This window comes from Typopeltis vanoorti, chromosome 16 (genome assembly GCF_054136105.1).
Source record: "Typopeltis vanoorti isolate ZY-2024b chromosome 16, IOZ_Tvanoo_1.0, whole genome shotgun sequence".
NCBI lineage: Eukaryota > Metazoa > Arthropoda > Arachnida > Uropygi > Thelyphonidae > Typopeltis > Typopeltis vanoorti.
This window is the reverse complement of record NC_143564.1, coordinates 45,213,331-45,230,817: the sequence shown is the minus strand read 5'-3', so window position 1 is coordinate 45,230,817 and position 17,487 is coordinate 45,213,331. Positions and strand designations below refer to the sequence as shown.

The 17,487-nt window shown below is 35.2% G+C and overlaps 1 protein-coding gene across 1 annotated transcript in view; it reads right to left on the bottom strand.

Annotated features, from left to right (window-relative positions):
• LOC150097985 (apoptotic protease-activating factor 1-like) overlaps positions 1-17,487 on the bottom strand; it is a 313,888-nt gene that overhangs the window by 50,823 nt on the left and 245,578 nt on the right. The window contains exon 11 of the mRNA XM_090406652.1: positions 15,896-16,018. Within this exon, the coding sequence (XP_090262778.1) occupies positions 15,896-16,018 (123 nt within the window). The remainder of the gene's footprint in view (positions 1-15,895; positions 16,019-17,487) is intronic.

Below are 17,487 nucleotides of genomic sequence, written 5' to 3'. Positions count from 1 at the left end.
AACTGACTGTGCCATTAACTTGGCTGTTTAATGAAAGTCTTGCAATGGGGCAGGTTCCTGGAGAGTGGAAGGAAGGTAAGACAGTATAATTGCATAAGGATGGTGGTAGAATGGAGGTATTATTATTACATAACACCTCCAGGGAGTCCAAAGACTCATCGAGAGAGAGGGTACCTACTCCACAACTCTCCGTCTCCACCAACCGCAAATACTTTCATCATCTACACCAATGCCATCTACTGCCGACCACCACCACTAGTATTTTCACAGACAAACATCCATGCCCACAGCGGGATTTGAACCCACAGCCTTTTGGCTGTAGAGCTGGTAAGCTAACCACTTGGTCAACCAGGCCGGCAATTATAGGCTTGTTTGTATTTCTTTTGTAGTTGTTAAGATTTTGGAGAAATTGGTAAGAACTTGTATACAGAATTGGGCAAATGAGGATAATATTATTTATGCAAGCCAGCATGGATTTGTTAAGGGGAATCTTGTTTTAGTAATTTGGTTACCTTTTACAATAGAATAACAATAGCAGTGGATAAGGGGTAAGGCATACACTCTCATTTTTGTTTGGATTTTTCCAAAAAAAATGACAAGGTGCCACATGACAATTTCATTTTTAAGTTGTATCATATGGGTATGGATATCAGGTTAGTGGGTTAGATTGGATTGGTAGTTGGCTCTCTGAAAGATAACAGAGTTGTATATGGGGGAGTAGGAAGGTTACAAGTACAGTTCCAAAGACTTCCATTCAGGGACCATTGCTGTTCATTCTTGATGTCAAGAATGAACTTCAGTTGATTTGCAGATCTTCAGTTGTTTGCAGATGATGTGAAACTTTGGAGGATTATTAGGAAAAGTGCAGATGTTTTGGCTCTTCAAGAGGATTTGAATAAATTGGAAAGGTGGGCAAATGAATAAGAATATCAGTTTAATGCAACTAAATATATGCTTTTAAAATTTGGGATCCATACAGGGGATGTCTCATATTCACTTGGTGGAGTTATATTGAAAGAGGCAGAGGAAACAAGGGATCCTGGGGTGATTGTGGATAGAGATTTGAAATTCTGAGGATATATCGCATAGGTTGTGAAAACATCTCAGAAAATTGCAGAAATGTTAAGGAGAACATTGACTACAAGAGATAAAAGTGTGCTGGTCCCATTGTATAACGCTTTGAGGACCACATCTGGATTTCTGTGCTCATATCTGGTCACTAAGATTTGAAGGGGGATGAAGTAACCTTGGAGAGGGTGCAGAGATGGATAACAAAAAATGATATCAGGAGTGTATAACATTGATTATGAGGATAGATTGAGGTTATGCAGACTGCATAATTTAACGAATAGATGGCAAAGGGGGAAGGGATATGATCAAGACATTTAAATTGTTGAAGGGCTATTACTGTATTAACACTGAGAAGATTTTTCATATGATAGAATGATGGAAAGCAGCCAGGACAAGGAACCATCCTTGGAAATTGTAAAAGAAGGTATGAGTTCTGCATCACTTCAACCTGAGTATTTACATCTGGGTCTGCTTCCACTGACGAGACCTAAACAAAGGTCGATACCGGTCTGGGTAGTGCTCCCCCCCCCTTAACGTATAACATCATACATGTCCACCAGGAGATGTGTTTTACATTATGGGAAATACTAAGGATAGTGATCAGGGCTTACTCCATCTTTACTAAAAGTTGCCTTGTCACGAAAGGTTTGCTTACGCTTGGATCCGGCGAAATTTTTATAGTTTCTATATTTGGCATGAAACTCTTGTAGTTTCTCTATTCAGCTTTGAAATAATGTTTAATTCAATATCCACTTAATTTGAGTAAAAGAAGGTGGTGAGCAAAAGGGGTAAGAAGTGAGTAGGTAGGAACGTGGAATGTACTGTCTGAGAGAGTGGTGAATGTGTAGACTCTAGATGAGTTTAAGGAGTGATACGATAGACTATGTTGACCTCCCACAATGAGCCTTGTGACCCCATGGAGGATAGGAAAATAATAATTAATTCTCAAAGTTAGCATTAATCCCCTTATTTATAAATGGGATTTATGAGAGCTCTACTCCAATCATCTGGAAATCAATGTTCTGACCCTGCTCTCTAAGTTATGCAGTGTAGCCACTGCAAAACTTATAGATCTCCATATTTAAGTATTTCTGTTCAAATAACATCTACTCCAGTTACCTCTCTCTCCACATTTCAAGTTTTTGATGTTTTTTTTCTACCTGACGTATTCACTGCTTGTTTCATTTAACAATATTCCAAATAATTACTCCAGATGCCAGCAAAGGTTGGCCGATTGGTAGAGTCTCCACTACTAATGGCTCATGCAAAACATTAAGCAAGTCTGACCGTGGTTAATAATTGGAAGGGGATCCAATTATTAACCACGTTCTCAGCAGATGCCAACTATGCTGTTGGCATCTGCTGAGAACTGGCCATTCTTACAGGGTTAACTTCGGCCTGTAAACTGACATATGTGAGACCTCTGTACTCTCGAGGGCACATGAGGATATAACAAATTACTCCAGATATCTAGGATATCCTTATTTTCAGATTTCATGTTGCCTTGATCATCTTTGATTCCTTTTACAGTACTCTTTCCTCCATTTCTAAGATTCTTCAATAGCCTCCAGAACATTTTGCCACCTTCCTGATATTTACTTTTTGTATTCTTACTTAAGTCTTTCCATGATTTTTATTTAGCTACTTTTACACATAGCTTACATTTTTCTCTATATTCTTTTAAGGCATCTGCCATCTTATTTGCTAGGAACTTTAGGTATGCTTTCTTCTTTTGCTGGACTGCTTCTTTAATTTCTTGTGTCTACCACGGAGTTCTTGTTTTTCTATCCTTGCAAACAACTTCACCACATGCCTACCTAGCTGAATGTTTTCTTCAGAGTTTGTCACTGAATTCAAGGGTTGGTTCTTGTTTTGAAACTGTTTCATTATTTCTTCAATAATGTTTGTACAGCTGAGCCAACCATTGACCTGTAAAAGCTGTTCAACTTTAATTCTTTATGAAACTTTTTTACATAGTGTTTTTCTCAATATGATTTTCATTTTTTATCACACTTAAAACTAAGAATAGTCACTTCCAGTGGTGGCTGGTGAAAATTTTAAGTGGGGGTGCTGCAAATAGAAAATAAAAAAATAAAAAATTAATTTTTTTTTTCCTAATCAGTAACCAATTTATTAATAAATAAATTTACATATTAAAAAATGCGGGTGCTTAAGGGTCAAAGCTGTATAACTGAGAGAGGAGGCCTCCACATATCCCACATTTAAAGAAATGTGGAGAACCGACCAGGACTTCTGACCTAATGTCCAATCCTCACCTTCTTGTGGTGCAAGCTGTTGGGTATCTACTTGGATACTGAACAAACGAGGATGGGCTAGCAATTTGGGATTTAGCCGACCAAATTGTATTCTTATTGGTTAAACCAAAATAAAAAAAATGATGGTACAACATGACAAAATTTCATGACAGCTGGGGCGTCGCCCGGTGAAACAATGCTCCCGTTCTTTTCGCCAGGGAACTAGGGCAAACAGCGAAAAGTCAGCTACTGGAAGAAATCTGAAAACACATCCCAACTCAACATCACCAGAGTTAAAGATCGGTACTATAAAAAATAAGAAGCCTGAATGGCAAAGAAATGGAGCTAGTGGACGAATTAGAAAAGTACCACATCGACACAATAGGGGTGACTGAAACAAAAAAGACCAAAACTGGTGAGATCTTTCTGAGCAATAAATACAAAATGTTATATTCAGGCAATGACAATCAAGGAAAAGAAGACGTAGCCACAGTATTCAACACAAAATACGAGGCTAATCTTCTTGAATGGCAGGCTGTCTCAAGTAGAGTAATGTGGGCAAATATGAGAATGGGGAACTGGACAATGAGACTTATTTGTGCCTATGGTCCCTACCTTAGAAGGTTCTACTAAGGTAGAAGTGGAGGAATTTTTTGAGGCTTTAGAAAAAGCAACTGACACAATGAAAAAGGAAAAGTTGGTCCTTGTTGGGGATCTAAATAGCAGAGTAGGAAATGATTGTGAGACATACAGAAATATTTTGGGAAAATTTGGAGAAAAGAGCAAAGCTAATAATAATGGCAAATATCTGTTGGATTTCTGCTCAGGACATGGACTGGTTATTACTAACACCATGTTCCAACATAAAAATGTGCACATTCTCACATGGAGAGAAGAAGCAAGGAATAAGAAAAGTCTCATTGACTATGTTATTGTTGATAGTGATGTTTTCTCCCTGGTGCAGGACACCAGAGTATACAGAGGATTTGAAATCGGAAGTGATCACTATTTAGTCTTAAGCAGGATAAAATTAAATTTCATATTGAAAAGAATAATATGTAAGAAAGTTTTAAAGCGAATAAAAGTTGAGCAACTTTCAAATGTGAACTGTAGACTAAAATGCACAAAAATTATTGAAGAAAAAATGAAAGAGTTTGAAAACAGCAATCAAACCTTGGTGATTCAGTGGCAAGCCTTGAAGAAAGCCCTGATTGATTCAGCTAGAGAGGCATGTGGTGAAGTTGTCTGCAAGGATAGAAAAATTAGAACTCCATGGTGGACACAGGAAGTTAAAGAGGCAGTGAAGGAAAAGAAGAAAGCATATCAAAAGTTTCTGGCAAATAAGTCAGCTTTTACTCTTACAGAATACAGAGACAAATGTAAGAAAACTAAGCAGTGTGTAAAACTAGCTAAACAAACGTCATGGGAGGACTTCGGCAAGAATATAGAAAATAAATATCAAGAAGGTGGCAAAATATTCTGGATGATGTTGAAGAAGCTTAAGAATGTAGGAAAGAGTGCTGTAAAAGTAGTTATAGATGATAAAGGTGAAATGAAAACGGGAGAAAAAGATATCCTTGAAGTATGGAGTAATTACTTGAAAAACTGCTAAATGAAACAAGCAGTTATGACAGCACAGTGGTAAAAAACACTGACCAGGCATGCAGTCAGGAATACATATCCATAGTTGAAGTAGAAAAAGCCATCAAAGGCTTGAAATGTGGAAAGGCAGCAGGAGTAGATGATATTCGACCAGAAATGCTGAAGTATGGTGGTATAAGAGTCTTACAGTGGCTGCACTGCATAGTTCAGAAAGCCTGGAGAGAGGGACGAATTCCTGATGATTGGAGTAGAGCTCTCATAGTACCATATATAAAAAGGGAAATAAAACTGAATGTGAGAATTACAGAGGTATTTCCCTACTGAGTGTTCCTGGCAAGATCTATGCAAGTATACTTGAGAAACGGTTGAGAAGAATTGTGGAAGAAAAACTTGGTGAAGAACAAGCTGGATTCAGGCCAAATAGAGGCTGTCAGGATCAGATCTTCACTTTATGACAAATAGTTGAGAAAGCATGGGAATATAACAAAGATCTATATTTAAGTTTTGTCGATTTGGAAAAGGCGTATGACAAGGTGCCAAGAGTGCTATTCAATATGCTACAGTTATATGGTGTCAATGGGGCATTATATCAAGCAATACTTAGTCTTTATTTGAGTTGTAAGTCAGCAGTTAGAATTGAAGGAAGTACAGGAAGATGGTTTAATGTTAAATCTGGTGTGAGACAAGGATATACATTATCCCCTCTGTTATTCATTATCTATATGGATCACATTATGAAGGAAAGTGGTATTAAACATGATATCAAAATTGGAGATGCTAATGTCAGCTCTTTGCTTTATGCGGATGATGTTATACTTCTAAATAAATCCACTACATGTCTGCAAGATTCTCTGACTAAATTGAATAACTGTTGTAATAGACATGGTATGAAGGTCAGCATTAAAAAGACAAAGACAATGAAAATAGGCAGAATCATTGAAAATGTCAACTGTGTTGTGAATGGAGAACCTGTGGAACAAGTAAAACATTTCAGCTACTTAGGCACGATTTTTAGTGAAAATGGTAAATTAAATATAGAAATAGACAACAGAATCAGCAAAGCTGGTATGGTGGGAAGTTAATTGAATAAATTCATATGGAATAAGAGAGAAATTATTCAGAACACTAATTCTATATAATTCTATATACAAGACAGTGTTCAAACCAGTTTTAACTTATGGATCTGAGAGCTGGGTCAGAAGTAAAACACTTGACCAAAGACTAGAGACCACAGATATGAGAGGCCTGAGAAAGATTATAGGCATGAACAGATGGCATCAATGGCAATGTCATATTAAAAACGAGGATATTAGGAAAGAACTAGACATTGTCAGCATCCAGGAATGCATTAGCAGAGCTAATCTCAGGTGGTATGGTCACTTAAACAGAATAGGCAAGGAAAGATTAGCAAAACAAGTGTTCTCTGCCAGGTTGGCAGTAAAACGACCCAGATTAAGACCAAGATATAGGTGGATTGATACGGTACAAAATGCTTTAGACGATAGGAATATAAGATCTGATAATATTGGAGTCTTGACAAGTAACAGACTGATTTGGAGGAAAATTGTAGATAGGAAGTTAGTAATGATGTTTTTGAAGTGCAAATGAATATCAATGAGTTTGGCTGCATTTTGCCAAACGCAATAAATCTGACACTGCGTTAGATAGCAGTGTATTTGTTTTGCGTAATGATAATTGAAAAAGTATAATTTTTTTTCATATTATCAACAGTGACATTCATCATAATTCAGCCTTGTATCTATATTAAATAAATAATTATATGTTATTTTAACAGAATAAAATAAGATTTGCAAAAAATAGTTCACCCTCACCACGACACACAATAATAAAAGTTTCGTATCTAACAGAAATAATGCCCACAAACATATGATACACTGCCCAACCAAGCATTGTCAGAATGACTTGTAACATGCAATCACAAGTGCAAACGAATATCAGCGAGTCTGGCTGCAATTGATCGATCGTGATAATTCCGCCACTGTGTTAGATGGCAGTGTATTTGTTTCAGAATCTAAAGCGTTAATCAAACAATTCCAATTATTAACTATATTAACTATGAAGATATTACTATCAACTATAATATAGTCAATGAGGCTTTTCATATTTCTTGTGTCTTCTCTCCATTTAAACTTGTGTACATCTTTATGTTGAAATACAGTGTAATGACTAGTCCATATCCTGACAGAAATCCAACAGATACTTACCATTATTATTAGCCTTGCCTTTTCTGGTTCCAAATAACACAGAATTATTTGGAACCAGACTAAGATTCTTCATTTCAAGTAGACTCAAATTTGATTCTTTTCCTTGAAAACACTATGAAACTGTCAAATTGTCCATTTCAAAGTTTTTGGAGGTGATTATCATTAACTTGCCAGCCTGGTTGACTGAGTGGTTAGTGTGTATCCACTCTCCAGCCAAAAGGGCTGCAGGTTCGAATCCAACTGTGGGCATGGCTGGTTGTGATTGTGAAAATACTAGTGGTGGTGGGCAGTAGATGGTGTTGGTGTAGATCAGGCATGGCCAACTTCATTCTATACAAGGGCCAATATATGATGAGTGGTAGCATCACTGGCTGCACACTTTTAGACAGAACTTAAATAAAAATAAACTCTGCATTTTTCAAGGCAATAGTTATATGTATTGAATTACTATATTTGAATAGATCACTGTAACCAGAGCAGAGCAAGTGACTCTCAATGATGCATTACTCTATGCGCTCCAGAGTAATGATGCATTACTCTGGAGCGCATAGAAATTTACCACTCCCACTACTACAACTCATACAGAGAAGCAATAGATTTTATAAAGTCAGTAATCGTTTTAAATCAATTTTGATTCTGTGTTGAGAATATAAGTTGTTTCCATCATCAGAAATAATGAATATAACTAGTACATCAATCAGAAAATCTGCAGTTGAAATTGATAATACATATAATTTAATATAGTTTTTATCCTGCCGCAGGCCACAGAAAATCACATTACAGGCCGCATGCAGTTGGCCACCTATGGTGTAGATGATGCAGTTTGCTGAAGTTGGTGGATTAAGTGGTGGAGACTGAGAGTTGTAAAGTAGGTGCCCTTGCTCAATCAGTCTTTGGACTCCTTTGAAGGTGTCACATAATAATAAAACTTTTTCATAATTTTCTTTTTTAATAATATTGATTGGGTTACTTAATTTTTGTTGCAGAAACTATTCCATTTGCTCCTGTGAATTGTAACAGAACAATCCTTTCAACCCAGCTATGATTGAGACTGAGTTAGTAAGCACATACCTATTTTATGATGTTTTGAATCTAGTTGCTCATATTTTCTTTTCTTCCTGATGATATTTACATTACATTGGATGAAAAAGGCTGGAGTTTATTAATAAATTCTATATTTTTTCTACATTGTTTTCTACATGTTTTTATATTTTTTCTACATGTGGAAATATGTCTAGTATACAGGTTTCATTTAAAATTTTTGATTTTGTTTGTTTGTTTGTTTAGGCTTAAGACAGATGTGATGTCATGATTCCATGATGTGGCATAATGTTTGGTGCATAACTATAGGTTTCAACTGTGTGGAATAATAACATTCACACACTACACTTCTATGTTTAAACAAGTAAATAAATAAGTAAACAAATAAACTACATTGCCAAGGACAATATATGATGTCAGTGACAAAATACAACTAATTTGGCACTATCTCTTGCAGCAAAATCACACCTCTTTTGTTCTTGATGATGTAACACACACGCACACACACACAAGGTGATAGTTTTAAAATTTTTCAAAGTAATATTTATATTAAAATATGTTTTGTAAACTTTCAGACAAGATACTAAACTAATTTAGCATATAAAGCATGAAATTAGTTATTACTATCACTAAACAAATATGGATCAAGAGGCTTATTGTGGAATGGATCACCTAGCTAGAAACATACCCATGGCATTAAATTTTAAATTTATTTACCCATATTCTTAATGTTAAAATCTTACATAGGCAATGCATTCTAGTCATCCACCACTCTCCATGTAAAAAATTTATTCCCAGTTTTACTCTTTCCTTTACTATCACAACATTCTTATACAATTCCATAAGTGACCGCTTATTCTCTCTTTTATCACAATGAAAACTGAGAAAATAAATATGCTGAAGACAGTACTTATGTCATTTGATTAAAGCTTCATAAAGTGGTACAATCACTGATCTACCTTTTAAGTACATTTTCCCTAGTTGAAGGAAATACTAATAGAGCCCCTAGAAGTAGGTAACTTTCATAGCCCAGTGAAACACAACCACCCAGCTTACTGGAAATCTGAAGTGGCTGTTAGAATGTTTGATGTCTGGTTTCTGTTGCAGCCTTTTAGTTTTTTGTTCCCACATACATGAAGGATTTGAACCTGTAGCTTGTTGGTAGGAGAGTGGTGATACATAAACTACTTAGTCAACCAGGCCAAATTGCACTATATATGAGTCTAGGATACCAGTTGGTCTGGTTGGCTGGATAGTTAATGTATCACCACTCTTCAACATGTTGGCCTGGTTGGCCAACAGGTTAGCGTACCTGCTCTCCAACCAACAGGTCACGGGTTCAAATCCTGCTGTGGGCATGGATGCTTGTGATTATCTTTAGGCGGAAAATGAGTTTCGTTGTCCAGTGTGAAACAACTGTCCTGCTTATTGGAGGCATGAATTGGCATGAAAAAGTTCCATGTTTGGTCTCTAGAGCAGAGCTTTCAGACTATGGAAAAAATAAATTACAAATTACAAAAATATATATATAAAATGATAAAAATAGCAAAAAAAAAAAAAAAAACCTTTAGCCCACTCATGATACAAATGTACAATAGGTTTATAATAACCTTTCATGAATAAGAATCACATAAAAAGAAAAGAATGGCCTGGTAGTTAGTGTCTCACCACTCTCCAACCAACAGCTGCAGGGGTTCAAATCTTTCTGTGAAGATGGAAATTTGTAACTGTTTTTATGTGGGATAAGAATTTTATCATGTGGTGTGAGACCATGCCATACTTAATGAAGGCCTGAAGTGGTTAGAAAAAAAAGTTCCATGTTTGGTTTCTAAAACAGGGTTTCTGAATTATGTAAAAAATACAATACAATACAAATATATATATATATATAATTAATAAAAATATAAAAAAAAAAAAATCTTAGTCCACCCATGGTGCTAATATACTTTCTATATGTTTACAACCATTGTGGGTAGGAGTAAAAGTGTTATGCCCTCCGCTCGTAGGCATAAGTGACCAAGGCATCAGTACTTCATTTCAAATACAGTTCTGCAGGCCAGATAGTGCAGAGCCGAAACTAGATGATAAGACATCAGGAGGATACCCAACCAGCTGACAAACCCTGCTACCACTTAACTTTGCTAGATAATGCCTAGAAAAAATCTGAGTATAGTAGAATGCAGAGGACACAGCCATGCATGAAGAGACAGTATGCTCTGTGTGGGAGTCCAATCTTAAATTTTCACTGAATGTTCCTATTCTAAGTTTCTGACATCACTAACCATGAAAGGCACTATCAAAAATAAGTGAGACTAAGTCAAGAGAAAAAAAATAAAAAAGTCTTCCATTTCAAAATGCAACCATAAAAAAGTCTTCCATTTCAAAATGCAACCATAAAAAACACTTCCACATTCACTTTACCAACATTCATTGCTTCAACATACACACATTAATGATGTCCCCAACCACTTCTATACAACAAAAATTGATCTATTTCATAATTTCAACTGGCATCATTCAAAACTACTAGTCTTCATGATTCTTTCTGAAAGAAGGGTGGTATATGGCATCTTTCATGTCTACTATTTCATGCCAAAGACTGCTAGACTCTGAGTCCACTTTTATGACTTATTTCGGTTCAAAATTTCAACCTAACACTTTCTTGCTTTCGTTGGCTGCTTTTTATCTCCCTCCTTTAATTCCAATAAACTACTCTGACTTCTTTGTTTATCTATCTCCAAAGGTTAATTTTCTACACTCTAATTACCCAAATTGTTAGATCATTTACCTATTTTGGAGACTGATTAAGCTTGAAGAAAATGCTGAACTATTTGCTGTCAATAATCTAACATAAGCTGTTCATCTAAAATTGATAAGCCTCAGCAATTTCCCAACACCCTGAACATTTTCTTAAACAGCTGTCCCTTCAAATATACTAGAAATGTTAGGTTGACTATTAACAAATCAAGAGGTGAAACATTCAATCCCCAAACCTGATTCTGGTCCATTTGCTTCAGTCTGTGTTATCAGTCTCTATTTTGTGCACAGCATAGTATCATTCCCACTGGTACCACACTAACAAAGTGTTTATTAAATAATTTCACTGCATTCTCTGTAGCTGTTACTTTTCACCATTACACTTCCATAATCATGTTCAATACGCTGCAAAAGATCTCTGGATTTTCATTGGCCCAAAGTGGGTGAATTACCTCTAATGCTGCAGTTTCTGCAATATTTCTTTATCACACTTTTCTGGCTTGCTTCTATTACTCATATCATGATTAAAAATCCCAATTAGGATAATAATAGTTTTTTTTTTTTTTTGTGTCTCCAACTAATTTAATATATATATATATACAAGCAGACCTCAGTTTACGACGGTTCAATTTACGCCGATTCACATTAACGGTGGATGCCTCTGCGTGCTTTCTTACTGTAGTGTGGTCTGACTGAGAAACGACGCTAGCAGGCACTCTAGTATTTGAAGCTTTTTTTTCTTCTCCCGTAGTACTAAATGGACGTTGGGTCATTCATGGCTGGTAGGTGATAGTCCTGGTTAGCCTCCTCCAGTCATCTCGGTCTCTTGTTCGTGATGTCAGTTGAGAAAGGGAGGAATTTGTCCATTTTTTGATGTTATCAGTCCATTTTAATCGAGGTCGGCCCCTAACCCTTGGTCCCGGAGCGATTCCTTCTAGTGCTTGCTCTGAAATGCCATTAGCCCTCTCCACATGTCCAAACCATTTCATTTGTCTTCTTCTGATGCTATCAGAATATTTTCCCTTTTCCCCGTTTACCGAGCTACTACGACGTATATGTATCAAACCTAGTTTTACTGTTGAATCTACCTATTGTTGTATTTAATTTTTTTTTTACATACATATGTATTTAAATTGATACAGTACATAATTACATACCATGTCTGATAAAAGAAATGCAGAAAAGTTAGCAGAACTTGGTGTTAAGAAGGTGCGGAAATCAATCACGCTTGAAAAGAAGATGGAGGTGATTCGAAGAATGGAAGATGAGCAGACACATGCTAATGTCTGTAGAAGTATCAACTTACCTCCATTGACTGTTACTAAAATTATGAAAAATGCAGATAGAATAAAACAGTCCGCGTAACAATCTACGGCAGTACTAAATGCAAAACATGCAAGTTATAGCAGGGGTAAACTTCATGAAAAAAAAAAATATTATCATTATGGGTGGATGACTAAAAGAAAGGATTATGGATGGATGACTTGAATCAGAAAGACACAGGCTGTTATAACTGAGAAAGCAAAAATAATTTTTGAGGATCTTAAAAAGACAGATGGAGGTGAAGAAACATTTTTAGGAAGCAAAGGTTGGTTCGTGAGATTTAAGTCTCGAAGTAAGCACCATAGTGTCAAGTTATGTGGTGAGACGGCAAGTGCAGATGTTGCGGCAGCAGCTGATTTTCCTAAAGAATTTCAAGACTTTGTAGAACAAGGAAGTTATCCTCCTGATCTCATTTTTAATGTTGATGAGACTGGGTTCTACTGGAAAAAATTGCCACCATGCACCTTCATTTCCTGTGAAGAACGTTCTGCTCCAGGTTTTAAAGCTGCAAAAGATAGACTTATGATTTTGTTGGGTGCAAATGTCTCCAGAACTTTGAAGCTTAAATCAATGTTGGTGTACCATTCACAGACACCATGCACCTTCAAGGGTCTAAAGGCCACGCTGCCAGTCTATTGGACATGGAAGAAGAAAGCTTGGGTTAAACAAGACGTTTTTATAGATTGGTACACGAATTATTTTTTTGTCCTACCGTGCTTCGCTTCTGTAAAGAAATGATTGGCCAGTCAAGGTATTACTTCTCTTGGATAATGCCCCTGGACATCCTCAAAACCTTGCTAAAGTAAGAACACCATTGGATGTCAAGGTTGTTTACATGTCAACATCACTTTTTCAACTGATGGATCAGGGGATTATATCAATCTTCAAAGCCTATTACGGAATGCCTATTATGGAAATTGTAAGAGTCTTAGATGGTTCAGGAAAAACTATTAAAGACTATTGGCGGTCATTTGATATTTCGAAGGGCATTAACAACATCAAGGCAGCTTGGTCAGCAAAGTGTTTAAAAGGAGCATGGCGAAAACTTCTTCCAGCAGTTATGCACGACTTCAAGGAATTAGAGCAAGAGAATGTTATTGAAGATGTTACCAAGCTTGCACGAGAGGTGAGATTGGACGATATTACAGCTGAAGATGTGACAGAAGTCTTAGAGAGAGAGCCATGATTAAACTGTTTTCCAATGAAGACTTAAAAGAATTAGCAGAACAATAAAGTCAACATCCAAAGGAGGAGAAAGAAAATGAAGAAGGTCCTCTGAGAGAGAGAGATATAAAAACAGCCAATTTACAGTGTATCCTTGCAAGAATAGAGACACTGACCGATGAACTCTACGAAATGGATCATGATTGGGAATAGAGTGCAAACGTAAAAAGGAGTGTAATCGCATCTATTCGATCTTACACTGAACTCCTTAAAGAAAGGAAAAAAAAAATCTAGGCAGTTAACACTGGATACTTTCTTCAAAAAAAATGCAGTTGATCCAAAACCAGGAACTTCAACATAGAAATATGTAATATCTATTCGATGTTTCATATTTTTTGTATATAATTTTGTTTTCGTTATTAATAATTTTAATTTAACAAATACATATGTAGGTATTATCAAAGCTTTAAATATAATAATGTTACACATACTTCATGTGCATATTTTTTGACTAGAACATAACTTTGTACCTCTCATTAAAATTGGGTTCGTTTTACGCCCATTTTTTTTTTCAGGAATGGAAGTGAGGTGTAAACAGAGGGCTGCCTGTATATATATATATACTAATACATATTTGTGTGTGTGTGTCACTCCCACTATGAAATGTTGTAAATATGGCCTAAGGATTTTTTCCTTAATTTTTTATTTATTTTCACTCAACAAAAATAAATAAAAACTTATTCAAAAAAATGCAAAATAAAATTTTAAAAAATTAAGGAAAAAATCCTTAGGCCATATTTACAACATTTCATAGTGGGAGTGACACACACATACAAATATATACCGGTATATATATACAGGCAGCCCTCTGTTTACACCTCACTTCCATTCCTGAAAAAAAAAATGGGTGTAAAACGAACCCAATTTTAATGAGGTACAAAGTTAAGTTCTAGTCAAAAAATATGCACGTGAAGTATGTGTAACATTATTCCTCCATACACACACTAAAGACCAAATATTGAAAACCTTTTTAAGCTAGTTCAAAATAACACACACACACACACACAACCTTTTTAAAACAATAAAAATATACAATACTTTTCTAGATATGACAGATCCCATCTGATTTACACTGTCAATCTTCACTCTAATTGCTATATGCTCTATCTCCCCCCCCCCCCCCAAACCATGACAATTGTGAATTCTCTGTCTTCTGCACATTTTCACTGCCTCACTCAAATGCAATCTTTCACTCTGAACTATCATAATCACTCTATCATCCTTATATCCATCTTCCACAACCTTCTTCTTGTGCCTCTCAGTCTTCTGAGATCCTTATCCTTACATTATACTGCCTCTGTGCATTCTCCCCCCCCCTCTCACACAATAGTAGTTCCAAATATCCAACACCACATGTGTCTTTATTCTAGTTGAGAGGCTTATACGCTGGTTAAACATGATAACTAATATTTAAGGAATTGACAGCGTATACTAGAAATATAGATTAAATAAACTTTAATATATACTTTCCGATATTTCGGCGAATGTCACGTTGCCATCTTCTTGGGAACTTACTAAAAGACACGTGCACACAAGTACTAATAACAGCAAATGAGACTGAAGCTAGGAAGCTAGCGTTTCCTAAAGTCCTGATGGTGCCCCCTGGCGGGCTATATTGGTTAGTTTATCAGAAGAACTTCAGCCCAAAGGCCAAGAACTACCAATATAGCCCGCCAGGGGGCACCATCAGGACTTTAGGAAACACTAGCTTCCTAGCTTCAGTCTCATTTGCTGTTATTAGTACTTGTGTGCACGTGTCTTTTAGTAAGTTCCCAAGAAGATGGCAACGTGACGTTCGCCGAAATATCGGAAAGTATATATTAAAGTTTATTTAATCTATATTTCTAGTATACGCTGTCAATTCCTTAAATATTAGTTACCACATGTGTCTATTCCTCTTAAAAATCTTCCCTTCAAATTCACTCTGTACATTCAAGAACTTCACACCTTTTGTCTTGCACAACTCAGCCATCATCTAATAATCTATCAATCAATATTATCAAAAGTATGCAATGTACTAACTGTTTCTCCAACTATAAGCACTTTGTCCTTTATCTCAAACAATAAATTTATCAAGTCATTTGTACCCACCATCGCTACCACTACTGACTAACGTTCATTCATGTCTTTCATGCAGAGCCTCAGTTACTTATCTCATTGTGTATATGCATAATAAGATATGTTTGTGCTTCTCACCACTGCACTGTACTACATTCATCATAAAATTTGCATACAAAGCCACTCAATCAGTATTTGACACTGCCTTTTCCATACTAATAGTCTCTCACTCATATTAATCAAAAATATCTTCAAATACCTAATTAATATTACCACTCTTCAATTAATTTCCATATTTTAAATACAAAATGACTACCAAGTGTTAACAGAAAAACTTACTTTCAGTGTAGAATCACATGAGCATGTAACAAATGAAGAGCCATCTTCACAGAAAACTGAAAATGTTACTTGATCTTCATGACAGCCAACTAAATGTGATTCCTTTGAATCAATCCAAAAAACCTACAATATTTAATAACATGAAGCAATGAAAATATAACTTTTGTATTCACAATAACTTATCCAACAATTTAAAAAAAAAACAAAAAATCGTGGGATCTATGCCCTTTCAAACATTACAAGATAAAGGCATCCATTAAGTTAAGGAAGGTTAAATATATATACATAATGAAATTTCAGCTATAAAAATTCAGAAATAACCCAAACCAAATTCAACATACAATATTTCAAATTAGGAAAGCTGACTTGAAATTATAGATTTATGAAAATGTCTGTGAAATGCATATTCAATGTGATCAAACAGCAACGGAATTATTCTCACACCCAAACATATTTAAAATTTTGTTTTAAAGATTTATTTATTTTGTATGGTGATTCAATGGCCGTAAAAAGATTTCTTACATAAAGTATTTAATTTCAATTTTCATCCAAATATCTCAGTCAGCATTACAGAAGTATTTTAAATTTGGAAGAATATTTGAAATACAACAGTACATATAGCTACCCCCCCCCCCCAATAATATTACTTTTTATGAAAAATGTTATATCAGTTTTTATGATAATTTTATTAAATGTTCTGATGAAAATTTAAGTACAGTGGAATCTCGCTAATCCGAACCTCTTTAGTCCGAACCCTCCAGTAATCCGAACTGTGGTTTGAAAGAAAAAAAAGTTTTATTTATTACATATTGTTATTTTGTGCACTATTATTTTAACTATTATTATTTATTTTATTATTATTACAGTACAGTATTTTTTTTTTCATACTGTCGATTGTACAGTTATATTGTAGGCCTATTTTGATTACTGTATGTGTTCATGTTTGCTTTTTTATACTATACTATACTGTATTGTAGGCACGAATCACCGAATTCGAAATCAAATCAGATGCTGAAATTATAAATATGACGCTACAGAATGAATTAGAAGACGATGATGACGATAAAAAACTCGAAGAAAAAAATAATAAAACATGAAGAGGCAGTTGACAGTTTTAATATGTGTATAGAATGGGCTAAGCAGAATGATACGCCATTCCACAAAATTTTATTGCTAATGTAGCTTCGAGAAGAAGCATTCAAAAAAAGTTTAGCTTCCAAGAAGCAAAAGAAAATCAGTGACTTTTTTTACAAAGAAATAAAAAACTTTTTTGTGTGTTATTTTGTGAAACTTTATTTTGTGTTGTATACAAGAAAGTGATATTTTTATGCAAATTAAGTTATGTACTGAACTATGCAATTTTATTAAATCAGAATCCTCAACAATATAGGTACATACAAAATTAAATTTTTTACTAAAATAAACTTGTGTACTGTATTGTTTTTTAAATTCTTCATTATAGTACAGTAGCTTTTTTTCTATCAGTTACTTCATTTATTTATAGAATTAAATTGATGTACCATTAGAATCTGATTATTTTTGTCTCTTGGGGTGAAATTCGCTAATCCGAACGAGCACGGTTTTTATTAGTT